The sequence below is a fragment of the Vidua chalybeata genome, chromosome 14, assembly GCF_026979565.1.
Source record: "Vidua chalybeata isolate OUT-0048 chromosome 14, bVidCha1 merged haplotype, whole genome shotgun sequence".
NCBI classification, from domain to species: domain Eukaryota; kingdom Metazoa; phylum Chordata; class Aves; order Passeriformes; family Viduidae; genus Vidua; species Vidua chalybeata.
Genome location: NC_071543.1, coordinates 4556257 through 4568203, shown reverse-complemented (window position 1 = coordinate 4568203; position 11947 = coordinate 4556257). Strand labels below are relative to the sequence as shown.

Genomic DNA, 11947 nt, shown 5'->3' with positions numbered 1-11947 from the left:
TTAATAATCATAATTCTTTATTATAAAGATGTATTTACATGGAATAAATCTTTACAGACACAGGAGACAATCAGCAGGGCCCAGCTCAGAGTCAGGGCCTCTCCTTTGGAGTACGGCAGAGCTTGAGAGAGACCCCAGTGTCCCCCCATTCCTACTGTCCCATGGCATGAAGCAGAGGGGCCCAGGGCCCCACAGTGTGTCCTGGGTGGGCACCCCACTCCACCACGAGGTGGGTCTGCCAGTGGGAAAGGGAGGACAACTCACCCAGGGTATGGGATGAGCACCATGGGAATAAATAGACCCAGGAAAAGCTGTGTGCTCCCCCCTGGCGTGGGGGTGACAGACACGGCTGGGGCAGGACCCTGAGGGAGCGCACAGACCCCTGAGGAGAAGCTGCTCTGCCTGACAAAGTGCTGTGCACAAAGCCCGTGGTCCCAGCGGGCCGATGCCCGAGCCAGTCCCATGCCCACCGGGACAGGGCATTGTAGCTATCCTGGCCCCTCTGCAGGCAACCCCCATCCAGCCGGCCCTGCGAGGCAGTGAGGAGGGGCAGAATGCAACCGCAGTGCCAGACATGGCACCGGGGCCAGCAGGGGCAACCACCGGGAGCAGGTGGGGCGAGCTGAGGGCTTACAGAGGGGACCTCAGGCTCAGGAGGGCCGGAGGATGAGCAGATCGGGCAAGAACGCGGCGCGAGCAATGGAAGCCGTGTCCGTGGAAGGCTGGTGGCAACCCTGCAACGAGAGCAAGCCCAAGTACATATGACTTGTTCCCTCATGGCACCGTCACACGTTTCCCCGCATCCCCCGTGCCCCACTGCATCTCACCTGGCTCAGAATGGCATGGGGCCCTTATGGGAGAGCCGCGGCCGGGGCCGCCGGGACCTCCGCCAGCCCCCGAGCCGCTGGCCGGTCCCGCGGCGTGCACCCCGCGGCCGCACCAGCCTTCGGGTGAGGCCATCCTGGGCATCCTTCCCGTCCGGCGACTTCCCCAGTGGCCCTGAGGAGATCAGGAACAGCGTTAGCCACGTGTCCCCCCACGCAGGACAGGGACGGCAGTACCGTGGGGTTGCCTGGCCCCGGGCCGGCCGCTTTCCTGGATTGTCCCCAACAAGACTCATCACTGCCAAGTGCTTCCTGTGCCAGCGCGGCCCGGCCACCTGTGCCAAGCACGGCCATCTCGTGGGCCACGGCCACCAACCGCACCACCGGGCATGGGGCTGCTCAGCCTCTGCTCTCGGGACCAGCCCTCCCCACAGCCACCCCCTTCTCTGAGCCACCGAGACCCTCAGCCCTTCACCCTGAGCCAGTTCCTGCCTCCCCGTCGTGCCTGGTGCCGGTGCTCCCAGCAGTGGTCCCATTCCCCCGGGACCCTGGAGCCCCTGGCCGGGATGCTCTGCTCCCTGAGCACTGGGTCCTGCTCCCCTGGGTGCCTGGCGGGGATGTTTTGGTCCCAGCTCCTGTCTCAGAACCCCCGCGGGGTCGGTCGGCAGCCGGGGCTGGGGCTGTGCCCCGCGTGGGTCCAGTTGCAGGACCCGGCGATGCCCGGGACTGTCACCGCGGCTCCGGACGCTCCCGCTCTGCACGGGGCCCGGGGGGGGGGGTTTGGCTCCAAAGAAAGCGCTTTGTCTTTCACCAGTCCAGCGGCAGCGGATCCCGGCGACCCCCAACCCGCGGTCACCCCGGCGCGGTCCCCGCGGTCCCCGCGGCCCCCTCTTTCCTCACTCCCTCCCTTCATCCCCCGCTGCCGGCGTGGGGTCCCCGCGGGTGTTCCGCTCTCACCGGGGGCGGCCAGGATGAGCCCGAGCAGCAGCAGCAGCAGCAGCAGCGGGGCCAGGAGCCGGCGCGGGGAGGCCATGGCGGGGGGCGGCGGGGGGCGGCGGGGGCGGCCGCCGGGGGAGCCGCATTTGTAGGCGGTGAGAGCCCGGCCCGGCCCCGCCGCCTCCCGTCATCTGGCCCCCGGGATGGGGGGGCCGTGTCCGCCCTCCGCCCCGCCCCGCTCCGCCGCCCGGGCACCTCCGCGGGTTTCCCCCGATCCCGGTTTGCCGTCTGATCCTCTCCCAGCGCATCCTCCGGGGGATTCCCCGCCCACAGTCCCTTCATCGCGTCTCCAGTGCTCTGAGACCACCCCAGCTTGTGCAGGGACCACCATCCAGGCCGAATCTGGGACCGGCTCCCAGCCTAGCCCCGGCCTCTGTGCCCAGCCTGGACCAGGACTCCCTACCCCGGATGGTGCTGGGACCCCCACACCCAGAATGGCCCCCAGACCCTAACACAGTGGCCAGCTTGGCATGGGACCCCTGCAACAGCCTGGATCCAGCATGTCCCCTTCCACCCTAGTCCTGGGACTCCCCCTCCCAGCCTGATCCTCAGGTTCTGGGACCCTCCACTTCACCTGGCTCATGCAACCCCTCCCAGTGCCCCCCTTCCCCCAGCACCCAAGGGGGCAGAGGCCTGTCCTGCCCGCCCACTGTCCCCTCCAACCCCCAGCCAGGCAGTGTCTGCAGAGGGGTCGGTGTGTGCGGAACTGCCCACAGTCCCCACTGCAGAGGGGAGAAGGGAGAGAAATCGGGAATGACTTTGGGCCCAGGAGGAAGGGAGAGGTGGGAAAAGGGGTTAAGGTTTGGGGTTTTTTCTCATTACTCTGCTCTGATTTAATTGGTGATAAATACATAAAAGGGGAGATTTAGATCAGATATTAGGAAGAAATTCATGGCTGTGAGTGGGTGAGGCCCCGGCACAGGGTGCCCAGAGCAGTTGTGGCTGCCCCTAGATCCCTGGCAGTGTCCAAGGCCATGTTGGACAGGACTTTGAGCAGCCTGGGATAGTGGAAGGTGTCCCTGCCCATGGCAGGAGCTTGGAACAAGACGGGCTTTAAGGTCTCTGCCAACCCAAACCATTCCATTATTCCATGATTTTATGAAATTCCATTAATTTCCCCAAACTGAGTCTGTTTGACGCATGCCTGTACCTGGTGATGTACTGATCTTATCTTGATCTTTTCCTTGTATTTTCCCTCCCTGCCCAGTTGAGGAGGCAGTGCTGCAGTAGCTTTGGGGGCACCTGGCTAGGGTGAGCCTCCACAAAGGTGGGTGTGATGAACTCTCAGAAAGGTGGATGACAACTACAGCTGCACCCCGAGAGAGCCCCTGCCAGCGGGGTGAGGGGGGTGCCCCTGCCAGGGTGTGGGGGCAAAGAGGAGCATATGGGGGGACTGCAGGAGGAGTTGTATGGGGGCATGGGTAGAGAGAGGTGCTCTAGGAGGGGCTGGTGACTGTATTGGGTGTGAGGGGATCTCTAGGAGGAGCTACAAGAGGAGTGGGGGGATCTGAGGAAGGGCTGTACCAGGTGTGGGGGTACCATGTGCACGGCCCCACACATGTCTGTGGTACCATGGGAGGGCCACATCCCCTGAACCTGTTCCAGCCCTGTTGGCTGCAGCCTCTCACCCCAAACAGGTTCTCCTGCAGCCCCCACTTCTGGCACAATGTGGGGTCAGCATGCCCCACCAGTGCTGTGCACCCCCAAAGTGGGGGTGCTTCTTCAGGGGGAGCAGGAGCTGCAGCCTCATCCCTGCAGCCCGGCTGCCGAGCTCTGTGGTGCAGGGAGGACACCCCAGCCCATCCCTGGGCAGGCATCACTGGGCACACCCTGCCTGCCAGGGCACCCTCAGGAATCCTGGCAGCATCCCGGTGCCACCACCAGCTTCCGCATTCCTGCGCCCGCACACCCTCCCCGCGTCCTGTTTGCCAGGCGCGTCTCCCTAGCCTGAGTCACCCCGCGGCCTCTGCAGGTGACGGAAGGCCAACAATAGCCCACAAAGGGAGGATGTCCCCCCAAAGCCTTCCTCCGGCTCGTCTTCGAGGAAACCTCCCGTGGGAGGGACGGGCCCCACCGGACGCACGGCGGCCAAGGAGCTTCGTCCGGTTGACGCTGGTCGGAGCGACACGTGGCCCTAGGGTCCCCGGGGATGGCCCGTGTCACCCCCGTGCTGGGTGAGGAGGAGGCTTCCACTGAGGGTGATGGCACCACGGATGGCACTGGGTGTGAGGGCACTGCAGGGTGGAGCTCAGAGGGTAGGAATAAAGGGGGTGGGGACCCCCCTCGCCGTGTGGACCCCCCGGGAGTGGAGTGCAGCCGTGGGGTGAGGAGTGCAGCCCCCAGCAGGGAGGACGAAGCACCATTAACGCGTGTCACTAAGGAGCAGGATGGCAGCAAAGTGCTGCCTGACTGTCCCCATGGCACCGCATTGCATCCTTGGGAAACTGCGTAACAATCACAGAAGCTTTGGAGTCCCTCTGCCACCCGTCCCTGTCTTGCCCCTGATGGGGACCCTGCCGTGCCCCTTCCTGGGTTCCTCTCACAGAGTGGGGAGCAGCGGGTGATGCCAGGCACAGGCAGCCCGAGAGCATTCGTGACATGAGCGTTCCAGGGCTCAGACGGAGGGAGCGGGTGGCCAGGGGTACCCCCGGCTCTGCCGCTGCCGGAGCTGCAGGTTGGTTAGGGACAGGACACAGGACAGTGGGACACGGGACAAGGGTCTGCAGCTCCACGGCGCAGTCCTGGTGCCACCTCGTGGTGAGCAGGGTCCCAGTGCCACAGCTGGACAGTCAGAGCGGTGTCACGGCGGGTGGAGTGGTGACACTGCTGGATACACCAGACAGTGTGGGGACACAGCCGGACAGTCCCTGAGGGGACACAGCTGGACAGTCGGAACAGTGACGCAGCCAGACAGTCACTGCAAGGACAGGTGGGTAAATACCTGTGTGCCCACAACAGGCCATGAAGTGCCACTGGGAAGAGGAAGCAGCTTGGAGGGTTTGTGGTCCCCGCACAGATCCAGTTTTGTCTGGCCTTGAGCCGAGCCTGTGAGAGCTGGGGTGCAGGGACCCCAGGCCCAGGAAGAGGGAGGCATATCCCAAAGATCTTCATGGGCTGTGATGAGCAGTGATCCTGCTGGGAAGCCTGGGAGGGTGGGGATGTGAATCTGTGGGCACAAACGTTTTGGCAGGGCCCATTGCAACAGATCAAGGTAGGGTGGTTTTAAATTAAAGAGAGTTGGTGTGGTTAGATAGAGGGAGGAAAATCTTCCTTATGAGGGTGGGGAGTCCCTGGCACAGGGTGCTCAAAGCAGCTGTGGCTGCCCCATCCCTGGAAGTGTCCAAAGCCAGGCTGGAAGGGGCTTGGAGCCACCTTGAATGGAAGGTGTCGCTGCCCATGGCAGGGGGTCAAAACTAGAGGATCTCTAATGTCCTTTCCAGACCAAACCAATCTGCAACTCCATTACCTGTCCTGGGTGGGGACGTGCACTCATCCCTGGAGATCTGTCTCCATGCCAGGGGTGGACACCTCCAATGCCTGTGGCAGCAGGTCTGCCCCTCTCCCAGCCTTTCTCTCCACAACTAGAGTCATTAAAGCCGCTGGAGGAAGTAGCTGTGCAATCAAAGTGACAGCCCTCGGGGTCAAGGCTCCTTGTGATGAAGATAATGAGGTTTTAGCAAGGCAGATGCACGGAGGTGCGCTGCTGATGGGCCTGGAGGGACAAAGGGCACATCCCAGCAGGATCCTCCCGTGGAGCACAGGTCCCTGTGTGCAGCCTCAGCAGAGGCTGCTGCTCCCAGGCACTGAACAGGGGCTGGTGTCCCCCTGCATGGCTCCGTGTCCTGTGGAGGAGGAGGGATGGCTTCAGGGCCTGACTGGTTTGGGGGGCATCTGACCCTCACCCCAGAGATCCCATGCCAGCTCTCCATAGATCCAAAACACAGGGGTTCCCCAGGGAGCAAAGCCTTTCCCTGACCTCTCCCTGGCCATCAGGTGGTGCCAGGCTTAGCTGGCACGCTTCCCCTTCTGCTCCTGCAGGATCTTTGGACTTTGTGCTGATTCTGCTGTTTGCTTTTATTTAGCAGCAGAATTCACTTTTCAAAGGGGCAACAAACCCTGCTCCGTCCCTCCCATTCTGCATCCCTCTGCCCCTGGGGCAAAGGTACAGGAGGAGGGACCTGTCACGCACAGTATCCCCTTGGTGCCCGTCGCACCTGGCCGGGGCAGCCATGTCCCCCCCGCTCTGGATCGCAGCCTGGGCACTCCTGCTCCACGGTATGGCAGCCGGCGGGCGGGGCGCTGGGGTGGGGCGGCACAACTGGGGACCCCAGGAACCAGATGTGGAGACCGTGGGATGTCCCAGCCGCAGCTCTGGGTGAAGCAGAGGTGGGTCCACCCCGAGGTATGAGCCAGACTGTGTCGCAGGGCTCACCCTGCCTGGCTGCCTCAGGGATGGGCCTGGGGCAGGCAAGAAGCAGATCCAGCGTGCACACACCTGGTACCCAAGGCCCCTCATGCTGAGGATGACCCCATCACTCACTGTCCCACGGACACAAGCTGTGTGCCCTTGGCACAAAGTGAGAGGCCAGGTGCCAGCTGGTGATGGAGAGCCCAGGGAATAGTGGTGGGACCCCGTGCCAAGCAGCCCTGGGGAGAGGTCAGGTCTAGCTGGACATGGCCCCACCATCAGCCAGTTCCTTCCACAGCTCCAGGGCTGGGATGCTCCAGGCAGGCACCTGCCAGCCCCTCCATGCTCTGTGCTGGGCACAGCTGCTCCCCATGATGATCCCACTGTACCACGGGCACCGGGAGATTTATCTCCTCTTGAACCAGGGGATGACGTTGCTTTTCATCCACTACTTCTGAGGCTAAAAACACCGGGTTTTGCAAAAAGCCCCAAGCTTGGCTGGCTGGTGTTTGGGGCTGGGGACGAGGGTCACAGCTGCCTGGTGCAGTTCCGGGCTGGAGCAAAGGTCCAGCAGGCCCCCAGGCTGCAGCCTGAGGCTCCTGGGTACTGTCATGCCCACAGGCTGTGCTGCAGGGCAGGCGCCACAGGCTCCTTCCACCAGGAATGACATCCGGGATTGCTCCGCGGACCCACCGGTGAGCCCTGCCTTGCTCCCCCTCCCTGTTCCTGAGACCCCCAGCATGGGGTCCCCACCAGTCCCAGCACGTCTCCCTGTGCCACCAGTACCTGCCACCGACGGCCACCAACACGACGGCGCATCTGGCCATGCTGCGGGGCATCATACAGACCCACGGTGTCCACGCCTACATCGTGCCCTCCACGGATGCCCACATGGTAAGGTGGGAGTCCCCCGCACCCCCGGGGACCTGCTCCCTGCCCACAGCCACCTCTCACGGCTCCATCCCGGCTCCAGAGCGAGTACATCTCCAAGCGGGATGCCCGGCTGGGCTGGCTCACTGGTTTCACCGGCTCCGCAGGTGAGTGCATCCCGCAAACAGTCGGGTCACTGCTCGGGGGCTGGCACCTGCCTGCCTGTCCTCATTCCTGGGATCCATGCGCACGGCATGGTCCCACTCCCTGAGAGCCGCTGGGGGTCCCTGCCAGCTGCAGGGAGAGAGAAAGAGGTGACCCCTGAGCCCCCAACCCTGTCCCAGGCACCGCTGTGGTGACGCAGGACAAGGCTGCCCTGTGGACTGACAGCCGCTACTGGACCCAGGCAGAGCGGGAGATGGACTGCAACTGGGAGCTGCAGAGGACAAGTCAGTGGGGGCAGGACAGGGCCCTCTGAGTCTCCCTGCTTCCAGGGACCCCCCCCAGCCCCTGCCACAGCCGCCTCTGGGCTTAGCATGGGCCAGGATGCAGTGCAAATCCGCGGTGCCACCCAGCTCTCTCCTGCAGCCTCGATCGAGTCCATCGGGATGTGGATCCTGAAGGCAGTTCCTGCGCAGGGGAACGTCAGTTTGGACCCCTTCCTCTTCTCCATCGGTAGGGCTGGCTGACACTGTGGGTCACCCTGCCCAGGGAGGGCAGCCCCTGGGTGCAGATTTACCAGGAGCCCAAACCTGCGGGCTGCTCACCCCACAGACACGTGGAACAGCTACAGCCAGGCTCTGCACGGCTCTGGCCGGACCCTGCTCCCCCTCGAGACCAATCTTGTGGATCAGGCATGGGGTGACCAGAGACCCCTTCCCTCCTCCAGCAAGATCTACAGCCTCCCAGCAGAGTTCACAGGTCTGACCCCAGCCTCCCGCAGCTCACCCACAGCACCCCCAGCCTGTGGCCACGGTGGTCCCTGCACTGAGCCAACCACTTGCCCGACTCGCAGGGAGGAGCTGGCAGGAGAAGGTGGCTGGGATCCGGCAGCGGATGGACCAGCATGTGCGGCGCCCCACAGCCGTGCTGCTGTCGGGGCTGGAGGAGACGGCCTGTAAGGACCCACGGTGCCATGGTGGGGCCGTGGCAGGGGCCGTGGGCTCAAACCCTGGGGGTGGGAGGGCAGTGGCAGTCGCGGGTGCAGAGGTCTCGTTCCTGGCAGGGCTCTTCAACCTCCGTGGAGATGACATCCCCTACAACCCTGTCTTCTACTCCTACACCCTCCTGACCAACACAACCATAAGGTGGGCAGCACATCCCTGTGGGCATGGGGTCTGGAGGGGGTTACCACCCACCCCTCTTCCACCCTTCCTTTCCTGAGCCAGCCTCCATGGGACCCTCCTCTCAGCCCGTTGCCCCTTATCCCCAGAGCCACCCCATCCTGCCATGCCCAGCCCCACTGACTGTCCTTCCGAGCCACACATCTTTCCCAATCCATCCCCTCGTTCCCAGGGCATGGCACACTCCCTTTCCTCACCACCTGAGTTCCTCCCATTCCCAGCCCAGCATCCCCTCACAGCCCCCCATCTCTGCTGGTGTGGCCGGACTTGGGGGGACCAAAGGCAGCAGGTGACCACCACGTCTGTGCCCGCCCCATCCCGCTCTCTCCCCAGCCTGTTCGTGGAGGAGTCCCGGCTCTCGGTGGCGGCACGGGAGTCCCTGCGCTCAGGCTGCCCGGGGCCGCTGTGCGTGGAGCTGCAGGAGTACGGGCAGGTGAGCACCCACCTGCGCGGCTACACCCAGGGCAATGTCACCGTGTGGCTGGGCACCGAGTACACCACCTACGGCCTCTACGCCATCATCCCCCAGGTGAGCACCGAACCTGGCCACGGGGCATGTGGGTCCTGCAGGCTCAGGAACAGCCCCATGTCACCTGACGCCTGAGGGGACAGGTAGCTGTGCCACCTTCTGCCTGCCCCCACAGGAGAAGCTGCTGAAGGAGAGCTACTCGCCTGTCATGATGGCCAAGGCTGTGAAAAACGCCCATGAGCAGGAGATGCTGCGAGCCGCCCATGTAAGGGCTGTCCCCCTCCCCACAGCCCCCTGCAGAGAGGGGGAGAGACCGGAGGAAGCAGGGTGCTGATGTCCCCTCCCCGCTGTCACCGGGCACCCCCAGGTCCGGGATGCGGTGGCCATCATCCAGTACCTGCTGTGGCTGGAGAAGACAGTCCCGCAGGGGCAGGTGGACGAGTTTTCAGGGGCTCAGCACATCAATGCATTTCGCTGGTCAGTGCTGCCCCCGGGGCCTGCCCTGCCCAGGGAAGGGCAGCCGGGGATTCCCAACACCTCCCTTCCCCCCTGCTGCCCTCCAGGGCCCAGGAGCACAGCCGTGGGCCCAGCTTCCAGTCCATCTCGGCCAGCGGGCTCAACGCAGCGCTGGCTCACTACAGGTATGGCTGGGGCAGCGGTGGGCAGTGGGCAGGGGGCAGTGGGCAATGGGCAGCTGGGAGAGGGCTCTGACCCCCCCTCCCATTGCAGCCCCTCCAACGGGAGCAGCCGGACACTGTCTGCGAGAGAGATGTACCTCTTTGACACCGGAGGGCAATATCTGTGTGTAGCTTTGAATGAGACCCCCCCACCACAGCCCCACATCCAGGGGCTCCCACAGCCAGTGCTGGGGCTGCATCAGCCCTTTATGACCCACCTTTGCAGGGATGGGACAACAGACATCACTCGCACAGTGCACTGGGGTGAGCCCACCCCGTTCCAGAAGGTACCAGCCCCTCCCATGTCAGCCAACATCCCCCTGCACTGCCCAGGGCACCCCTGAGATGCCCAGCACCCCCCTGCACTGCTCAGCACTCCCTATGGCACTCAGCATCATGGTCCTGGCCAGGGCTGGATGTGCAGGGGTGGGTGTCTGGGTACCACCCCACTGGGTATCACCCCTGCCATGCCCTACAGGAAGCCTACACCCGTGTGCTGATGGGCAACATTGACCTCTCCCGCCTCATCTTCCCATCCAACACAGCAGGTGGGTGCCAAACCCAGCATTGGCCCTGCACAGAACCCCTGGCACAGGGAGCAGGAGGGCACGGGGGAGCCCCATAGGCTCCTTGGCCCCCATCCCACCTCTTCATTCCCCAGGGAGAATAGTGGAGTCCTTTGCCCGCCGGGCACTCTGGGATGTTGGACTCAACTATGGCCATGGGACCGGCCACGGCATTGGCAACTTCCTCTCAGTCCACGAGTGTAGGTGTCACTAGCACTGGTGCTGGGCATGTGGGCTGAGCTACAGGGACAGGGATGAGGACAGGAGCTCACCAGGGGCTTCCCAGCAGAGCCTCTATAAGGAGCAGGGAAATCCCTGCTTGCAACATCTTGCAGTCTTTGCCTGGGTGGCCCCGTGATCCTTGCTGAGGTGGTCCCAAGGTCCTTACTGGGATGATCCTTGTCCTTGTAGTGGTCCTTGCCATGGTGGCTCCATAGTCCTTGCCTTGGTGGCTCTGTGGTCCTTGCTGGGGTTGTGTTGGCCCTTGCTGGTCCTTGTGTAGGCCCCATGGCTCTCTCCAGTGTGGCACCTTGCTCCTTGCTGGTGTGTCCCTGCAGCACATGTCATCCACAGATCTCTAAACCACCTCGTGTCCCTGCAGGGCCCGTGGGTTTCCAGTCCAACAACGTGCCACTGGAGGCTGGCATGTTCACCTCCATTGGTATGTCCCGGCACCCCGACTGGCACCCCAGCTCTCTGGGACAGCCCTGGGCACAGAGCCCAACCAGGGACAGGGTGTCAGCTCTCAGCCCCACTCAGGGGCCAGATCCAGCCCCACTGGGGTGGGCTGGGGGAGCCGCTGGGGTTGGGGGCTCACCAGGCGTGTTCCCGGCCCTCAGAGCCCGGGTATTACCAGGATGGCGAGTTCGGGATCCGCATTGAGGACGTCACCCTCGTGGTGGAGGCACAGACTGAGGTAGGGCAATGGGGACGGGGTGACAGAGGTGGCACACCATGGGGGCCTGCATCGAGTCAGGGGTGGGGACAACTCCAAAGGGGTAGGGGACATCCAATGACACCTCTTTGTGGCAGCACCAGAGCGGGGAGAAGCCTTTTCTGACCTTTGAGGTGGTGTCCCTGGTGCCCTATGACCGCAATCTCATTGACCTCAGCCTCCTGTCCCCAGAGCAGGTACAGGGGTGTGCTCGGGGTGGGGAGCAGAGCAGGGATGCGAGGTCAGCACAGGGGCTTGGGGGGAGGGGATGCAGGAAAAAGCCAGGACCATGGCATGAGGCTGGAGTGGGTAAATGAGGACAGAGCAAGGATGGGTGCACGGATGAAGAGGGGCAATGAGCTCTGCAGGTGGAGCCAGTGGTCAGGGTGTGGGGCAGCTGGATGGGGATGGCCAAAGGCAGGGGCAGCACCCAGGCCATCCCCTGGCAGCTCCCCGTGGTGCCTGGCTGCAGATCCGGTACCTGAACTCCTACTACGAGCGGATCCGGGCACACGTGGGGCCGGAGCTGCGGCGGCAGCGGCTGGAGGAGGCGTACGCCTGGCTGCAGGAGAGTACCGAGCCCTTCCCGGTGAGCAGCGCCGGCACCGCCGCCGCGGGCACGCTGGCCCTCGCCTCGCTGCTCTCGGTGCTGCTCAGCCGGCTGGGGGCCTGACCCCGCACCCGTGGCCCCACCACCCCCTCCCACCACGGCCGGGTCTTCCCCTGCCCTCACTTCCTTTTTTTCTGGTGTATTCGATTTATTCGTCTGTGATTAAACAAGAGCGAGGCGGGCCCTGCTGCGCCCTGCTGTGCCCGATGTGCTGCGCGCTGCCTTGCCGGCGAGTTAGGGCTGGAGTCCG

The 11947-nt window shown here is 63.9% G+C and overlaps 2 protein-coding genes across 5 annotated transcripts; one reads left to right on the top strand and one right to left on the bottom strand.

Moving 5' to 3' along the window:
• Positions 1 to 1939, bottom strand: APLN (apelin). 2 transcript variants are annotated; one of them, XM_053955804.1, is made up of 3 exons: positions 1782 to 1939; positions 828 to 999; positions 1 to 734 (listed from the first exon to the last, which is right to left on the bottom strand). In XM_053955804.1, exons 1-2 carry the CDS (start codon positions 1855 to 1857, stop codon positions 833 to 835), a joined length of 243 nt encoding a protein of 80 aa, XP_053811779.1. In that variant the 5' UTR covers positions 1858 to 1939; the 3' UTR covers positions 1 to 734; positions 828 to 832. The 2 variants fall into 2 exon arrangements, with proteins under 2 accessions (XP_053811779.1, XP_053811778.1); XM_053955803.1 differs by lacking the exon at positions 1782 to 1939 and having other exon boundaries at positions 828 to 1120.
• A 4027-nt stretch (positions 1940 to 5966) lies between these two features.
• Positions 5967 to 11904, top strand: XPNPEP2 (X-prolyl aminopeptidase 2). 3 transcript variants are annotated; one of them, XM_053955603.1, is made up of 21 exons: positions 5967 to 6095; positions 6850 to 6923; positions 7012 to 7122; positions 7202 to 7265; positions 7443 to 7547; positions 7687 to 7773; positions 7873 to 8019; positions 8114 to 8215; positions 8324 to 8405; positions 8775 to 8970; positions 9086 to 9175; positions 9278 to 9387; positions 9474 to 9551; positions 9640 to 9711; positions 9814 to 9874; positions 10066 to 10135; positions 10249 to 10353; positions 10755 to 10814; positions 10993 to 11069; positions 11192 to 11284; positions 11560 to 11904. In XM_053955603.1, exons 1-21 carry the CDS (start codon positions 6050 to 6052, stop codon positions 11758 to 11760), a joined length of 2031 nt encoding a protein of 676 aa, XP_053811578.1. In that variant the 5' UTR covers positions 5967 to 6049; the 3' UTR covers positions 11761 to 11904. The 3 variants fall into 3 exon arrangements, with proteins under 3 accessions (XP_053811578.1, XP_053811579.1, XP_053811577.1); XM_053955602.1 differs by having other exon boundaries at positions 5968 to 6095; positions 11186 to 11284; XM_053955604.1 differs by lacking the exon at positions 10249 to 10353 and having other exon boundaries at positions 11186 to 11284.
• The last annotated feature ends 43 nt before the right edge of the window (positions 11905 to 11947 follow it).